This window comes from Aquila chrysaetos, chromosome 11 (assembly GCF_900496995.4).
Source record: "Aquila chrysaetos chrysaetos chromosome 11, bAquChr1.4, whole genome shotgun sequence".
Classification (NCBI taxonomy): domain Eukaryota; kingdom Metazoa; phylum Chordata; class Aves; order Accipitriformes; family Accipitridae; genus Aquila; species Aquila chrysaetos.
Window position 1 is genome coordinate 30348748 of NC_044014.1, and position 19208 is coordinate 30367955.

At 38.1% G+C, this 19208-nt stretch overlaps 1 protein-coding gene across 1 annotated transcript in view; it reads left to right on the plus strand.

Moving 5' to 3' along the window:
• The window catches only part of NRG3 (neuregulin 3), a 436672-nt gene that overhangs the window by 406023 nt on the left and 11441 nt on the right, over positions 1 to 19208 (plus strand). Inside the window, 2 exon segments of the mRNA XM_030030263.1 lie at positions 3982 to 4109; positions 13268 to 13438. Coding sequence (XP_029886123.1) covers positions 3982 to 4109; positions 13268 to 13438 — 299 coding nt within the window.

The following is a 19208-nucleotide window of genomic DNA, read 5'->3' on the forward strand; positions in this document are numbered from 1 at the left end:
CTACTTAGGAAGAACTGCCAGAAGAGACAACTGCCAGAATAGACAAACTTGAATTTAGTGGCCTCTGTCTAGAGCTAGGGTTGGTAACAAAACATATAAAGCATATGGGAACAGCTGTAAGGAAGTTAAATATACCACCTGATGGGCTTTTGTGCAAGGTCAGCCCGTCCAGAAAAATCACTGGCTCTTTACCTCCTCGAGGCACCCCCTCTGAACCTAATTTAAAGCTGACCCCTCTGCCTTCTCAGTCCTTTTTGAAATGGGATCCCCGCATCACCTCTCTTCCAATGCCACATGCATTTCTGGACTTTTTATTATTACTATTTTGGGAAAATCATTGAGGAGGAAGAGCTAAGAAAAGCTGGGGGGAGGGATGGGTGCTTTGTTTTGCATAATACTAAGACAAGAGTGTCAAACTGTTCTGTAGCACTTGAGTGGCATTTGTTATCCATGGATCCTACATTTTAGAATAAAGAACACAAGGCATGGAGCAGGGGAATTACGTGCTTGCAGTCATACAGTAGGTCAGTGGCAGAGGCTGATTTCTTGTCTCCTGGCCCAGGCTGCCTTTGCAGATTAGCTTAGCATTAACTAGCAGCATGTGGATTTTTATTGTCAAAGAGCTGAGTAATTGTACATAGCAGATGATTTTCTTCATGAAACCGTGAAAAATTGAAAATTTGCAAAATGGTTTATTTTTAAATGCTATCATTATTCTTTAATTTATTTAGCCATATGCATCAGCGTTTCTCAGTAATTGCTCAAACAAGCACAAATAATTAAGCAAGACAATAAAACCATAAAAAACCAAATACTGATAAGCTTTCAGTGATGTTTTCAACCTACTGGAACAGTCCTTTGAAAGTATTTCACAGCTTATTCTCCATCATGGCTGAGTATTCAGCAGCTCACAACACTCAGAGGGCTCTGCAGAGCTCAGCCCAGGTGAGAACTGGGCTGTGGAAGCAGCGGGATGGGCTCTGCTGGGATACAGATGGGGAGTAATCCTATACCACACTTCTGGGGGCACCAACAGATACTGCTGTAAACTCCTCACAGAAATCTGTAGATATTTTTCTCCAGAGATGATCTCAGAGAAAGGATGTGGTACTTATGATTAAGCTAAAGGAGAATAAACCCAACGGTGTTTAGACCTATTAAAATGTATGAACAATGTAATACATCCAAATCAGTTCAATTACATTGTTCAAATTCTCTGTATATTCACACCCTCAATTTAAATCGTGATTCACATTTTTGTTGTAATTAATGTTATGGCTGTTATGGTAATTGGTAAGTGGTGTATCTGAAAATGGTGTAACATAAATGTTCGGTTAGAGGGAAAAAAAATCCTTTGCAGGCTGCGTCTGGGTGGTGCTGGATGTTGGACCTTCAGTATAGTTTCCTAGGCAGCATCAGAGCAGCTTCTGGGAGTCCTGGTTTTCCTCTGTTGTGATGAGGAAAGACTCTGTATACCATTGCTCCAGCCCACATCCACCTTAACCATGGATGCAGCAAAAGGCACAGCTTATCTCTAATTACCCTTCATGATTCACTTCATACTCATGATCTTATAAGCCATTCGGACCGTCAATTTAGTATCATGAACAAACACAAAAAGGACAGAAATAGCTTCCTGGCACTAACAACCCGTTCTTTACATAGCTCAAATTGATTTATTCAGGTCAGAAATCAAAGACAGTTTCATTTCTGCAGCTGGCAGGATAACTATTAAAGTTTAAAACCTTCACAGGCATAAGTACCTTAAAAATTGTACTTCTGTCTGAATATTTTATCTACAACATTTACAAGTGACAACTAAGATCATGGTAACTGAAAGAAATGAGTGGAATGTGTTTCTTGTTATTTCAGTTGTATTTACTTCATGCATGTGGCAACGTTTTGCATATTGTCACTCATAGCTTTGCCTTCAGAAGCACATGTGCAGTGATTTTGGCCCTGTTTATGGGGGTATTTTGGACAAGAGAAAGAGGGAGAAGAGCAATGGAGAAAAATTTGAAGATCTGTTATTTTATCTATAGAAATCAGTCATAAGAAGTCTGAGTAGAAATTGCATGTAACCCATTTTTAAAAGAGTAACCTTGTATAAGTTTCCTTTTGGATTTTGCTGAAGTCTGAGGAAATGTAGATAAGAATAAGTGAGAACCAGAAAATAATTCTGTATTTTTAAGGAGTTATTGGTCTTTTCTTAGTCAACAAAATAATTCTGAAGAACTGTACTTCGAAAGAAATCTTGCAATCTTCTCCATGAATTTTTGCTATCATAGCATGGCATTTTTTACCACTGTGATTTTTTTTATATTATTACTATTTTAATTTGTATTTTCTTGATAAAATATTTAGTCATGTAATAGAATCATAGAATCATTTAGGTTGGAAAAGACCTTCAAGATCATCGAGTCCAACCATCAACCATGCCCACTAAACCATGTCCTGAAGTGCCTTGTCTACATGCTTTTTGAATACCTCCAGGGATGGTGACTCAATCACGTCCCTGGGCAGCCTGTTCCAATACCTGACGACCCTTTCAGTAAAGAAATTTTTCCTAATATCCAACCTAAACCTCCCCTGCCGCAACTTGAGGCCATTTCCTCTCATCCTATCTCCAGCCACCTGACAGAAGAGACCAGCACCCACCTCACTACAACCCCCCTTCAGGTAGTTGTAGAGAGCGATAAGGTCTCCCCTCAGCCTCCTCTTCTCCAGACTAAACAGCCCCAGCTCCCTCAGCCGCTCCTCATAAGACTTGCGCTCCAGGCCCCTCACCAGCTTGGTTGCCCTTCTTTGGACACGCTCCAGCACCTCAATGTCTTTCCTGTAGTGAGGGGCCCAAAACTGAACACAGTACTCGAGGTGCGGCCTCACCAGTGCTGAGTACAGGGGAACAATCACTTCCCTAGTCCCGCTGGTCACGCTGTTTCTGATACAGGCCAGGATGCCGTTGGCCTTCCACAATACCAGTTTGTTGTAGAGATAACAAGGATATCTAGGTATCTAGTATTAAAAATACAAACTCAATACAGAAAGAATTGGATTAAAGAAAAGTAGACCAATGAGTTTTAGTGGAGGTCATTGTAATGCAATGTAAAAAATCTGCAAAGTGCTGTATTTTTCATACCTGAGTGGAAATGTGGGTTAACCTCTCATAAGTCTGAGATATTGTCCAGTAACCACTAACAACATTGATTCTTCTTCCAAGCCAAAATGCAGCTTTTTTTATACTTTGTGTTTCTGGCTGCATTCAGGATCAGAGGCACAGTTTTTGCTGAATTTCCAGTTGAATCACAAAGCAAGAAGAAGTCTGTTCTTGTTCGTGACTGGTGTCTGCTTTACAGACCTTTGTGTCTCACTATGTGCCCAGAGACTGCCCTACGCCTGCAACTGTCACAAGAAGAATTATGTTTACGTGGTTCTTACTAGCACAGATACTCCTAGGTCAAAAGTTTCAGACTTGTTCAGAAGGGATATCTGGCTCTATAGATAGGGTTCAAATATTTTTCTTACTTATCTGATGATACAAATGCTGTTTCAGTTTGGTTTTCATAGTTATGCATGCTGATAAAAGCAGTGTTTGACTGAAATCTCCAAAGGACCCAAGAAGGTTCTGACCGTCCTCTGAGATGTGTTTCATGATCTCAGTCTCTGCATGGACAGCCACAAAAACAGGTTTTTAGTGAAAGGGATCAGTGTTCCCTATCATTATGAGCAGATCAGTCAGTAATTTTGCTACTAATGCAGATACAAGCATTTTGATGTGGAGAAGGTAATGGGAATAATGAGTACCGGTGCTTTCTGCTATGTAAACAATAGTGAATGAATGTATTACTTGCAATGCCTATTTTTAATTTAAAAATGCATTAGAGCACTTCTTACCCCGCTCCAATATGAATTCTGATTGAATAGCATCAACAATGTACTTTGCCTTTTGTGTATTAATTAATTTTATTCTTTGTGCCACAGTATTCAAAAACAGATAGGCATCCTGGGCCTATTCTGGACAAAGTTATGGAGTCTAGTTTTTCAGGCCCTCAGTCTTTCCCAGAGGCCTTGTCTCCCGACAGAGGAACCCAGCCCATCAAGCAACATAGGTAAGCAAATGGCTGTCTGATGGGCGATTTGGCAGACTGCCGAGGGCTGTCATTGAACTGGTGGTACGTGTGCAGGATTATTGTGCGCTGAGACTAGGAGAGATGCTGAATGGTACGGTACCAGCAGAGCCTCAGCCGACTCATTAAGCAGATGTCCAAGCATTTTCTTAGCTGCAGACATAAAAGGCAATAACAATGCTCACCGACTTCATCTGCATTTTGTAAAAGTCCTAGAGGAAGCGTTTAAAGACGCTATCCAAGCTGTAGACACAGACCAGTGATTGAATCAACTGTAGTTTGAGAAACCATTAAAAACTAGACTTCCCTTATCAATGTTCACGAAGTTAATGACTCACTTGCTGCAGAAAGACATGGTTGCAAACTTCCAGCCTTTCTCACTGTTTGTTTAAACAAATAATACTTGAAATGAATAATGACTTATTTATGAACACATGGTGGCCTTTGAAAACTAGTCTTTAAAAAGTTTGGATGGTTGTTTCCAAGAGGAAGAAAAGAGGAAAGTCACCCATTACTGGATGGCATTTGGATTAGAATTCTGCTTATAGCCTTTTTGGATGAAAAACAGTGCAGATGCTACATTACAGGACTAGAAACCAAACTCATGTCTGGTATAAGCAATAGCATTGGTGAAATGGCAGTGGTAATGTCTGGTCCAGAGCACACAGAGAGAGAAAAAAGGCTGAGAAAAATTAGTTCAGAATTTTTTTAGCTAGATAATCTGGAGGGGAAGACTTATTTATTGAAAGGATAATTTTTTAAAATCACTAAAACAAAAGTCTGGGATTGCATGAGGTTATGATCTAGCTTCTGTAGTATTTGGTGCATTTTCATTGTAGTCCCCCAGTCAGCTTACATGTTCCTTCTCTTTTGAATGAATGATTAGCTTAACCCACCAAAGTGCAGCCTATGAGCCAGGAGGGGATATTTGGGTCCTACCTACTTTTACCTTAAGCCTTTAATTTGGCATGAAAAAATAACGCCAACTGTCATGTCAGATCCATTTCTTAGATCTTATTCCTTATTACACAGAGATTTTCAAAATACGCTTAATAATTTTACTAAACATAGATGAACTATGGAACTCATGCCTAGAGTGCTTTCCACAGAAGCTCTGGAGGGAATTTTATCTCCATTTAGTCAAAAGGTGAAGTTCAGAAAAAACACAGTAACATTCCCTTACCTTTAATAACGATTGCAATATCCAAGTTTGAAATCTTTTAGGTGCTGTACCATGACATTACTTAAGCTTAAAAATGTGGAAATAAATTAAAGACTGAAAATACTTCTTCTGTTTAGGAACATCTCTTAAAATAAAAGCTGAACGACTCTCTAGACTCCCTGTTTTCCATAGGGAAATTACAGAATAAGCCACGCTGAATTTACCATGAACTAATGCAGAATCCCAGTTTGCTCATTTTAACACCTTTGCACACAAAATCTCTCTTTCCCGGGGGGGGGGGGGGGGGGGGGGTGGAACAAAAAACAACAACAAGCCCAAAACAACAGTCATCTTATTTGCAGTTGTCAAGCACCAGGCTATCTTAAGAGTCTTTGCTTCAGAACTAGTTTAAGATGTGGAATGATTACCTTAATTTATAAAGAATTATTTTTGTAGTTTTATAACTTAAGATTTATTATACAGGCCCCTTGCTTTATAAAACATGTCACAGACTTTAATATTTAAGACTTATAAGGCTGTCTTTAATTTATGCACCATGTGACAGCTTCCTAATTTACTCAGTTTCTTTAGATTCTAAATAGTGTTCCATGTGGCCAAATGAGGAAACTTCTTTTTTCACTGGGATACATTTTGTCCTAAAAAATCTCTTCATTCCATTCCAAACCTGACGTGAGCCTGGAAAAATTGCAGCAACTCTGCAGGTTCTCTGTTCTTTGCTGTTGTTAAACTATGTTATTGTTTTATTTCTGCTTGCTACGGAAATATTTTGTTCTACATCCAGACATGTTTTCTCTGCTGGTGTTTTCAAGGGCACTAATGATGGGTCATCATTTCTTAAAATCGGGAGCTGTCTGTTTCCAGTTCCTAAAACCAATACAATTTTGGCCTGTTGCAGTAAGACTATCAAGGTAGGGTATCATTTGGGGTTGCTGAAATTTGACTGACAGAGATAACCTGGTTATTTCACTCACGTTATTAGATAATAGCAAATTTGTGTCTCTAACCAACCTCAGCTGCATGCAAAGAATTACCGCTGAGATTGAATTAAAAATTTGAGTCTCCACTGAATCTTACTCCTAAAATATTTTGCCTGTATTATGCACTGTTATTACAGTAGAAGTATTCTACCTCATCTGCTTGCATATGTAAACCAACTCTTAGTACTTTCAGAACTGGAAAGTAACAATGTGTTTAATCAGTAAACTTCCTGTAAAGCATACAATGCACTCAAAAATTAACCTCAGATTATCTGTTGATTTTAGTAAGAAGAAAACCCATAGTCTTAATTTCTAACAGATAGAAACAAATTAGTTTTGTTAATTACGGGATTGAGTTGTGATCCCTTTGAATAGCAGTTTTCTTAGTAATTAGTCATCCTGACTTTCAGTCATTGATTCAGTCATCATTGATTTTAGAGGGATTAATTTCAGAGAATACCATGATGAAAGCCAAATGCAGAGGCTTTCAGCCTAGAGCAGTTGTATTGTCTTACAAAAATGCCAGAATAGGACAAACTTGCTCTAAAATTTAAAATAATTCATGTTTGCATTTTTAATGAACTTTTAACACCATGAAAACCATGGTATAAACAATTTTTTTATTTAGTAAGCATTTTACTCTTTATGCTCCTGATATAATTGACTCAGTTTAATTCAAAAAACAGAGTAAATTAAAGTTATTCTGTAAATAAGGCTATTAAATCTCAAGAAACAAGTATTGATAAACTAAAGCAACTAAGAATGTAAAGGCAGAGGAAGCCTGAAAAGGAAAGTATAAGGAATCTGATATTTTCCCAAAGAAAGAACATAATTTTCTGGAGAAATTTAGTGAAAAGAATGCCTAAAAGGAATGGGGTGTAAGCAACAAACTATATCACAGCAGGCAAGAAGTCATGCTTGAAGTGAACACTTCCAGGAATCATTGTGAGTTAAGAATTAATATTAATACTGAAAGCAATCAATTGTTCTTGCTGTAAAAAGAAGAGGAGTACTATACAGGAAGAAGCAAAGCTGACTGTGGGACAGAGATAATATATGAAGCAGTTGGGGCAATCCTGAATGAATATATTTCATTTTTCATCAGTTTAGGATGAGTATTTGAGGGTGAAGGTAGAATAGGAATAGAATCAAATGTATGAAAATAGACATTATTACAGTCAAAGTGGCAGCATAATGCAGAAATCAAAGCCCTCAAGTCAAGATGGTCTGGCTAATCTTGATGAAAGAAGTCTGCAAGGAGAACTGGCTCATGAAATTTCAAGTCTGGTCGCAAAATCTATCAAAATGGGAGCTGTGCCATGTGATGATGGAATAGCAAATGTCAAATATTTAGGAAGAGGAAAAATTTATTGAAGGAACTGAAGACCTATTATGTTGAATTAGACTAGTCAAGGCTTTAGGACATATTGGGGGGGAAGTAGATTCTTTGGGTAGATATAAAAAAGGCTAAAAATTGTCATAAGTTTTACCAGCAGCAGTTCCTGCAACACCACAGTGATGACTTTCTTTGTATCTGGTGTAGGTGAGCTAGATCTCTACACAGCCTCAGTCAACGTTTGTTGTCACATGTGTCTAATGCCTTTAATGGGAAAAAGCAGGGAGAGGCAGAAAAACTATAATACAGATACACAGAGGTGGTTAAAAGGGAAATAGTAAGCAGTTACGTTGAGCAGGTAAGTGCTGGGCTGAAGACATTCACTAGTGGAGCACTAATGGAGCTCTCAAAGAATTAGTCAACGCTGGGAACAAATTTTGTTTAATGCTTTTGTGCATGACTTTGGAGTAAAAAAGATGGAACATACTGAAAAAATTAGTTAAAAGATAGATTCAATCCAGATAAAGATCTAGATATAAAGAATGAATTGAATAACTTTAAAGAGTGGCATAACAGAGGTGGATTGAAGCTCAGCAGTACTAAATACAAGGTCAGGCATTTGGGAACTAATAACAAAATTTAAGAAACAAATGAGGAAGAAAAGTTTCAGTATATACTACTTGGTCAAAGGATAACCAAGTCACAAAGTGATGCAGATGTGCAAAAGATAAATGGGATGAGAGGAAGTATTAATCAAGACATTTCCATCAGAAAGTCAGAAACATTAAAACCACTTAATGAGACACTGTTGTCACTTCATTTGAATATAGCATGAGAATACACCACTATTATCTCACCTGGTTAAAATGTCCTCCTGATTACTATGGACTCAAACTGCATTCATCACCTAATATGAGTCATTAATAATCTGTGTTCCATAGAAAGTGTTGGAGAGTCTCTCTTGTTTCAGTCTTCAGTTCAGAAGACTGAAAAGGGTATGTGACTGCTGCTTATAAATACATCAGAGAAAGCATAATGAGAAGTAAGAGACCTATTTAAAATGAAGGAGTATGGTGGCACAGAGAACAAATAGATGTATACTCATCATAAATAATTTTAAACTGAAAAGAAGCCTCAAAGTTTTCAATATAAAACAACTTTCTGGAGTAGTAGCCTGGATATCATTGTAGTTTTAGGATGGAGGTTGATCAATGCACTGCAGGGAGTATATGATGAAGTTACGGCAGATTATTACTCACTGCCACTGAGGTACCTTTGAATGCTCTGTTCTTTTTTCCTGTCGTATGAATCTATGTGGTAGAACCAGGATAGTGACCAGATGATATGGGTAGTGTTGAAGGATTTATGCAGAGTTGCAAAGTCCCCGATGAGCCCTGGCACATGCTATTCCTGAATACATGAATAGATAATTTCAGAAATAAAGAGTAGATTTGTAGGTATAGGCTGGCTGCTGGAAAGCTTCTCCTACATATGTGAAGGGAGAAGAGAGTTTTGCAAACAGCAGGCTACATCCCACTCCATCACCTGGGCTGAGAACCTGACCAGCTGTAATGGTTCATAATCACAAGCTAGAAAACACAGGTCATCGTGCCATTGTAGATGAGATGTTTTCCCAGACTTCGCAAAGGCAAGGGAAAGAGTGGTGTTTAAATGCTTGGGATACAGGACGCTATAGAGAAAAAAGCAATAAAACTATTAAGTTCAATTCTCTCATGCCACAACTTTTTTGGCATAATAATCTCCTTACAATCTTATTATTCTTTTAATCACATACAGCTTTGTTGAAGTCCCAAACATTATGTTAACTTTCTCCCTTTGGGGAGCCGTCTATAACAGGCTCCAAGAGACGCGCTCATTGTGCATCATCCAGTTCTTGTAAACAGTCCGATGAAAGGACTTCGTGATACAGCGGTTATTATTGTTGCATGTTATTTACTGAGAGATGCTTATCTTCTCAGGTATAACAGATCCTTTTTATTAAAACTGAAAATTGGTTGAAAGTCTGAATAGTTGATCTATACAAATGTTAGCAGTAGATTGTCTAACTTAGCTTAAAAATGTGCCTCGTAGGGAACATCAGAAGACACTGTCTATCTGGCAGCTAGCTCTGTCATTGGGGTATGTATTTACTGTTTCTGTCTTGCAAGGGCCAAAACCCATGTCTTCAACACTAATGTTTGCATCTCATAATTGGTAGGTAATATAGGATGTAATATAGTATGTAATATAATATGTCTCTCTGTATAGTTTTTCCAGGTACAGAGCCAGAGTATTTACAATCAGTTTTAGAACTTTCCTTCCTCCCTCAACTTTGCATCTTTCTTTTCATTAATTACATCATGAAAAAAGGGGAAAGAATAAGTAAAATAGATCTACACACAACCATGGTTATAAGCACGATTTCTGTAGCTCCATTGTGCTCATTAAACAAGAATGGAAGGATTGGGATCCCATCTAAAGTTTTAACACTTCAATTGTCATCCTCTTGTTAATGCTTTTCATGTTCCTGTTGACAAAGTTAATTCTGAATGTGTTTGTAATGTGATGTATAATCAATTTTGTTCAGTAATTAACTAAAAAGTAGTACAGGAGGATTCCCAGAGTTACTGTAAATTCACTGCAAGTCTTCTCTTCTTCATGAACATGGTTAACTGCACTTGGGAGTTGTGTATGTGCCTTGAGAAGAGAATACTCCACCTGCTGAGACAGACTGTTTTTACTCGGTTGCTCAACCTAAAGAAAATTTTCACACAAAACAATTTGCAACAATGAATCCCAAGTTCTTAATTAACTTTAGAAACGGTTGAACTACTTCTTTCAAACCATTAATTCATCAGAACTATATTTCTCCCTAGTTTATGCATTAGTTGTGAACCAGTTCAAGCATATTATGATTTTTGTTATTCTGGAGTAAATGCTTAATAGATTTTAAAGACATATCTGCTGCAGCTTTCCTTATTGGTCTGTTTTATTTAACAGCTCAGTTACACGGGCTGGTTTCTTTTACCCAGTTAGACTGGAGTACAGGGAGGAAGAAACCATAATGGTGGCTAAAGGAGGATAAATTCCCTGAAGAAATCCAAAAGACATTGTTTGCCTCGCAGTGAGGAACACTCTACATGAGCAATAAAGCAGAAGCCTGTGAGGGACTGTTTTAACATTTTTGGAGGAAGAGTATGCTGGCACTCATAGCAGTTTTGTGAAAAAAGAAAAACTTTATTATGCTGGAGTTACTTTTTCATAGACTTTTAACAAAAATTGTTACTATCCTGTCTTTGGTGCTTCAACAAATTAGCGTTATCCTGCAGCTTGCAACTGCACTGACTATACATATTTCCTTGTCCTCCTTAGTGAATTTGTCTTGTCCATGACCACAGGTGATTTTTGTTCATTTTCCCCTCTGTTTCTGTTGTCAGAAATGTTGAAAGCATGAGAACCTCACGTTAGCAACAAATCGGTTGCTTAAGCTCTGTGTCGGTTCTGGAGCTGGTGTGATTGCAGGACAATGTTGGCATGTGCCAGATCCCTTCAGTCTAACCAGCCCACACGCTTTTAGCAGCCTGTAGCAAGTAGTGTTAGATGTAGTAACAAGAGTTTCAGTGCAAGTTGAAGGAAGTTCAGATAGGTCATTTATATGCATCTTTGCTGCAGTTTATACCAGTTATCTCAGGTATACCTGTCTGTGTTGCAATTATGTCTACTACAAATGCAGAGTTTTTGTAAATTTGCATGTGTGCTACTAGATGGGAGACCATGTGCTCTCATCCAACAAGGAAGATGCACAAGGGCATCAAACCAACCACAATTAAACAATGCCTTTCTAGTTTCAAATATTGGTAATCAGTCTAAAGTCTGTTAATCAGTTTGTTGACTTTCATAGTACATTGATGAATATACTGCAATCAATAAAAAACCCTGAAATTCATTATCCATCACAGATTATTCATTCAGCTGCATCTTTCAAGATGCAATAATCTCAGACTCTCCTAAGCAGAAATTGTCAATTGTTTTGTGACATGGTAGTGTCATTTTACAGATTATGAACTGTAACTCACAACTTGAAGTCAGCCTTCAGAATTGAAAGGCCAGTACTTCAGTTTTTTAAAAAAGTTTTTTCCCAGCCTCCTTAATAGCTAAAGAAAAATCTATTTAAGAAAACATCGAAAATCCTTGGGGGAGTGCTATTGCTATGGGTTATTGATTTTTTCAATTAAAAAGCACCAGGAAAGTAAAAGTGTGGAAGAGAACAGAGTGGAGACCATGATGGAACACTGCTAGCCTAAGCAGTAGGATAGAGACTGTTGAATTTATTTCTTATGTTTTGACTTTGGGGAGAAAAGGTCGGTTTTAATGGAAATGTACACTCCAAGAGAATTTGTCCAAGATATTTGGTCCAAGCAAGAATTGCTTTGGGAGTAGATGTGACCCTAACTATAAACAAAGTTCCCACTAGGTATAAAATGCAGATTGCTTTTAAGTCACATTATAATAGGAAAAGAGAAGCAAACTTATCAAAAGTCTTTTGCATAGCTGAATTGTATCAGAAGTTGAAATTATTCATGTAACCAAAAAATAATGACTCTTAAAATGCATCTACAAAACCTGTATTAAAATATCATTAAGGACGTGACAGAATATTAGGTAATACATATGCATTTCTGAGACCCAGGAGATGTCAAGAGAAATAGGAGCAGCTGGAAAACAGATAGCCAGTCACGCCATGCAGTACTGTGACCTGTTAACAGTAGAAATAGGTTATGTCTTGCCTTAATTCTGTGTTCCCTTATTTTTGCATTAGCAACAGCTGAATTTATGGTTAATATACCGAAACTATGGATTCCAGATACCTTTTAATTCCTGCACGAAATGGAAAAAATCCATTCTCCTTCCAAAACACTACAAAAATGTTTTCAAAAGCAATTTTCTAAAATAAGTAGAAAACTATTACTTGTTTTTATTATGTTCAAGTTTGTATTATATCACATAAAGAAACGATGCCGTATTTATCAATGTATGTAAACAAGAAAACAATCTGTATATAAAACAAGAATAAAACAACATAGAAAAGAAATCTTGTTCAACGTGGAGAAAACTTGTGTCATAGATGGTTTCTTCAAGCTGCAGTTCATAAGCTTCACTTATATTCTTCACTTGTATTTTTTTCCCAGTTTAATGTTATTGTATCAGGAAGCAGCACCTCGTAGGCTGATAGATGATATAATGGGCTCTCAATTTAAGAGACGATTTTGAGCTCAGATGTAGGTATGATAGAGCTGTGCTGTTTGTTTATAGTATCTGAGGAGTCAACTCTATATAGCAGCATTATGGTATGCAGCATGGAGAAAAAGAAGCATCCTTCATCAAGTACAAGAAAACATTTAATATACCAGGCAATTACTTTCATTCCTAGAAGAGAGGTGGTGTATTAAATATGGCATAAACAGCAGCTAACTGCAGATTATAGTATTGTATTTCCATAGAGAATTTCCACTGACATCATACACTGCCACAGCAAAGTTTATAAAAACAGTAATCCGTGCGTTGTTGATCCCGAATCTTTACGTTGCAGAAGTTTACACTTTTGCTGTGATAATTTTTACCATACTCTTGGTGTTGTTCCTAGAAGTCTCTCTTCATGCTGCAGCCCAGGACAAAAAAATGGAATGCTACATAGAAATGCCTTTCGGAGGACTCCTCCCTTACCTCGGGGTAGGTTCAATGGAATTACAGGACCAGCATATCAACAGCTAGAAGAGTCAAGGATCACAGACCAGGACACAATACCTTGTCACGGGTAAGTAATAACATAACTGAAGTGAGCCAGTTTGTGAATGGCTGCTGTTACGTGGTTCATATGCTTTGCCATTACAGTCCTTCCAACTTTGTTGTAGTGTACTGTGGATCCAGGGTTTATAGTACTGAAAGCAGAAGAATGTTTTCAGCGTACTGGCTCTTTGAAGGTAATACATTTTTATTTGGCTGGCTGCTCTTTTTAAGCCTTTCAAAGGCTGTAGAAGGAGTGATTAGAACAAACTGTAAGTGATTGGCAACGTTACTCTTTATAACTGATGCTTTTTCTAGCGGTGCCACGATGTTCTAGTAACTTTTGCAGAGCATTTTTTGCTTCCGTCAGCACTGGGCAAATAAGAGGAAATAATTCAGAAGTCCAACTTACGTGGTTTTTTAAATAAATCAATGTACATTGCAAAGTGTGTTTGCTGTAGACCGAAGTCCGATCACTTCACACAGGTTTGTCTTTGAAAATGCACAAAGAATCCAATATTTTTCCTTTTCTAATTCAGCTTATTAGAATATTGAATGTGAGCTCCAGCTGTACATCAGGTCTGAATTTCAGAAGTGTTCCTGAGCACCTACAGCTGCCTTTGAAGTCTTTTGCAATTGCTGAGGTATTTTGCATAATATTTACATATCCCTATAGATTTCCAAAGACTTTCCAGAATCACTACAAACATATTATGTGTAAAACAAGGAGTGATATCTGGAACGGAATAAAACGACACCAGTTTCATTTGGATGCGTGTAAGTCCCAGCTAAGTGCGGCAAGGTGAATAGTTACACTGTGAGAAGGCAGCTGTACATTTTTCGCATCGGAACTGGCTGTATGAAGTGCAGAACTGAGGTCGTCTACGTGTTTAATTTTCCTCAGGGAAGGAGCTCTTATCACTATCCACTCTGACCTCCTGGGAAAGGACAGCCACAAGTGCTGACCACGAATAAGCGTCGTTACACGTGTGTCATTGCACATGTGGGCACGTGCGCAGGCACACGGTCCCCCCACGCCTCCCTTGCCACGCTTTCCGACCTGCAGCAGGATGGCCCAGTCTGGGGTACTCTGTGAGATGGGCGCATGGCTCACAAAATGTTTTGTAGCTGAATCTACCTAACAAAGTTGGCCGCAGTAATTAGGAAAGACAGACGAAGAACAGGGCTTACCTTGGAAGGGAGAAGGCAAAGCAGCAAAAGGTTAGGGTATCTGGTGATTATTTTTTAAAAAGTACAGATTTGTCTCATACTTCTTTCATTGTCTCTGTTTGCTGCTTCTAAGGAAAAACTTGATTATTACTTCTTGCAGTGAATATATTTTTGTTCGTTTGTATGATAATGTGTGTACAATTCCTTACAAAAATTGTGACTCTGAATGCAACCCTTCTTGAAAGGGGCAGGCTAACAGCCTTCCCTCTTCAGTGGCAGTGTCTTGTAACACGGGCTCTGGAGAGTGCCGCAGCCTCTTCCTAGGTTGAGAAGTGAGGTAGAAAACGGCAAAGCTGTCTTGTGGGTAGTTGTATGTACTCTTCTCTAGGAAATCAGTGTGTGATATTACAAGTATCATCTTGTACTGGCCTATATTTTAAATTTGCAGTTCTGCAAAAGGTTGATATTTGGACCAGACTGTGACCCCTTCTGGCCTCGGTCCACTAAAGCACTTCATCCATATTTCGTGCGCTAAGGATGTCTGTAGAGTTAGACCTTCCTAATATCGACTCTAATGATGGGGCCTTTCTCGGAAGGAGTCCTCTGAGTGCATCAACAGGTGGTGTTGTGACAGGGAGTCACAGCAGTTTCTGACACAGATTGTATCACAAATATGACACCAAAAGTCTTCCACTAGTACCCATGGAAATGAATTTTTTAAATGTCAATGTTAGGCATGAAAACAAAAGCAATTATTTGATCTTACTTTATTACAATGTTTTACTGATGATGGTTTTTATGAAAGTAAAGTCTTTTAAGAGTGTAACAAAACTTTTTGCAAGTTATTTTGTGTTGCAGCAATGAAGTAATCTCTTCAACCAAAATATTAAGTACGCGTCTTATCTCTGAATAAAAATTAAAAATAATTCACTAATTCCACTTTATGTGGAATTCTTCTAACTTAGGAAGAGGTTTCCCCCAAATCAGATGACTTTTACCATCTAAATATCTGCTCGTTTCATAGTGTTGGTATTCTCATTAGTTTTCCAGCCCAAATGCCAAGTTCCCTTGTCACCTGCAGAAGTTACACGCCTGCCTTTCTTCTCCCTTTTCACCTCCATCTTTCCCTATAGGGATGCACAAATCAAAGCAGTTTATCTCCCTAATTCTGTGAGCCTTCTGAAGTTCATCCATCAGCAGCTCTGGCTGAAGTTTAGTCAGATTTTCTATGTTTGCATTTGATAGAAAAGAGGCTAATTTCCCTGATTAGTTCTTGCGTAGTCCTGTAAAAGTGCTCCTTTTCCCATCCCACATTGAGAAGGAAGCTTTTGCTGCCTTCAAGAAGCTCCAGATCTCATTATTTGCAACAGGATCTAATATTTGCAGAGTTTGAGTCAAATACAGCTAGTGTCAGTTATTTAACCAGTATGCTACTTGAAGGAGTAGAAAAAACTGCTTGAAATGAGGGGCTTAAAGAAAACAAACTCTCTTCATGCCAGTCACATCTCAGAGACCGATTCGAGTCCCTGAGGGTGTCACAAGTTTACATGCAGTTCAGTGGACAGCAGTTTGATCGCATGCTTTCAGTGACAGCTGTTTGCGTTACACAGTATGAAGTGTTAGTAGTGCCTTATAGCCTGTGAATGTGTACATATACAGATATAACTGTGTTTATGTATGCAAGACCCAATGTGTCATACCTACAGGTAGAAAATGGGGTGTGTGTATATATAGGTATATGTGCTTACAAGGGTGAACCGAAGCCTGGTAGTGCCGCTGGAATGACTCCCATTCATCTTACCGGACCTTGTCGTCAGGCTTGTGTACTGAACACCTATAGCAATAGAGCTTATAGCAAAGCTATTGGTACTATGCTAAATAAAAAACATTTTGTATTTTAAGTTCCGATCCCTTCTGCCTCTCCTTAATATCTATTTGAAGGGGGTAGTAAAATTATTATGCTTCTTTCAGTTTCATTTTTTAATTTAGACTCCTAAACACAGTATAACATAGTTATTGTTGCATATTTATAAATGTTTGAGTTTCTTTTTTTGCTTGTTTTTAGGAAGAGGGTGGAGAGAGAGCTGCACTTTGAAATACATGCACGTGAATGATCATATTCAGACAAAATTTTTCAGATAAAAAACCAGATCTTTCTTAGAAGGAACTGTAGTGCTGGGAAGGTTAATTATAGGAAAAAGTAATTAAGATTCTGCAATTATAGGTCTAAGTCTCAGTCTATTGAAAACAGCAGCAGTCTGGTGTCACAAGTAGAAGCATGGATCAGTTTGTAATTAACCAAAAGCTGAGTCTCAAATGGCTTAGATGTAATATCCCTACTAGTTTAATACCTTGCCTGTTGCACACAGTGTATGTGTTTTAATTCAGCCTCAGTCCTCCTTTGAAAGTCCTGTGAGCACAGGGCATAAACATGTAGTTCTGGCATAAAATTGGTGTGTCTGTCTGTACTTCAAAAAATATTATGGAAATATGCCAGGCATTGCATTACATGTTATTGTTGCTGCCAATTAGTTTTCAAAATACCAAGAATAATTGAATCTCTGTCATGGAACTGGCAAATGTTACTGATTTCTCACCAAACCCATTTTAATTCAGCCTTTTCTTGTTTTTGCTTATATATCATCCATATAAGACATCCATTGCATGTGAAATTCATTAAAAACATTCACTCCCTTTGTTTTCAGGGTGCAGCCCAGAATATATTTAGGGCCCGAATTACCAAAAAAGGGAATAATGCAACTGATGCGATCTCTCCAGCTATAGTCGTTTGAACAATTATATAATAAGCAAAGGAAACAAGAATGGGCACAACCCAAAGGTCTGCACTGTTTTGTTTTAATTTTTTTTTTTAATTGTCCTCCCTCGGGAATAATATCCCTGATCAGTATTTCATTCATACCGATTCTTGAAAACTGTTGTAAAAAGGCCCTCCATAAATGGCTACAAGTGTGTCTAAGCGTAGTGCAAATGTAATTAACCAAAAGCTGAGTCTCTGCTGGCTCAGATGTAAAACATAAACGCAGCTGTATAGCATGTACAAGAAGTTCTAGCATGTATCCAAATAAGCCACTTGCTATATTATTCCCCTGGGTCCCACTTCCCAAAGCAGTATCTCTTTCCATCAGACAGCAGCAGAGATCACAACACCTCTTCCTTATCACAGACCTCCCAGTTGTGTTTTCTGGGCTTTTGAGGATGCCTGGAGAGTTTTCGTACGGGGGCTGCACAGAACTGAATGCATGCACGTGTACAGGTTAATGTGTCAAGCAGTTGTACAAACGCGGTGCCACCATAGATGAGTTAATTACAAGCCAGCGGCACTCTGCTGGAAATGAGCCTGAAGATATCTCCTCCTCTCTTTCTCCTGTCTGACAGCTCGCCAGGAGGATGGGGCCAAAGAAGCCTTTCCGGTTAATTAGCGTCGTGCGCTGATACTGGACTATGGCTGTTTCATGCAATTCACTTTCTTTTCCTTAGTTGTCTTTCTGCTAATGCCAAAAAGCAGCAAGGCACGTGTGAGTAGAAGGATATCCCTAGTGAAGTCCAGCAGGCTTAAGCAGCTTTCAGAAAATACCATTCAAGTCAGAGCGCAAAGCACCTGCCTTCCACACCAGATCTAAGTGTTGCTTTCCTCATCCATAGGTAAAACATATTAGACTTCACCATTAGCTTGCTTTATTAAATAGTGATATGGTCACAAAGCTGATTATAAATAAAATATGTTCTGGTACTAAGGTGATGTCTGTGGTCCTTGGCAGTCATGACTAGTAAATATAGTAGCTCTTAGAGCTCCAAATTTCTAGTAATACTACTTCTCAGATGGGAAACATTTTTTTTTCTTTTTCATTGTTGCCTTTATTTTATATTTGGTATACTTTCCATTTTTGTTTTTTTAAGTATTTCCTGTAAATGAAAACACTTTCTGACCGGAATAATGAATTTGACTTTGAAACAAAATGGAAATATTGATAAAAATTCACCAAAGTTGCCTCACAATAAATAAAATCATGCTATGATATGTATCAATGGAGGATAAAGGATTTTTTTTTTTGAAACACAAGATTACAATATCAGGAAAATACAGACATTTGCTCAAGCACGATACATTGGCTCTATTTCCGGATGAGATCTAAGAAAACAAATCAGGCCAACATTAGGAGTATGGGCTATTGAAAAAAAGACATGTTTTTCAGAGGTGCATTGCACTTAGATGCTCTGCTTGTTTGAAGGGGGGCACAGGCAATCATTTCCATGTAAATAAAGACTACACAACCATGTTTTGTTTCAAGTTCTTTTTTCCTGCACCTTTTCTCCTAAAATACCCATTTGACATTGAGAGTTCTGATGTTGAAGAAAGCATCAATCCATTTCCCCAGTTAGGAATGTGGGAATGGAATTTCAAATTTAATTTCAAAGAAAATTAATAATACAGGATAACTCCTGAAATCTTTTTAAAAGGAATTGTCATTATATACTGGTGGGCAAAATGAGACCGAGACAAGCAGTGGTTTGCCACCAGCAGCTCTGAGAATCAAAACCAGGTCTCCCAAGTCTGTTGTTTTCCCCAGGGCCACACTATTACCAAGCGCTCCTAGCGCGAGGGAAAAATG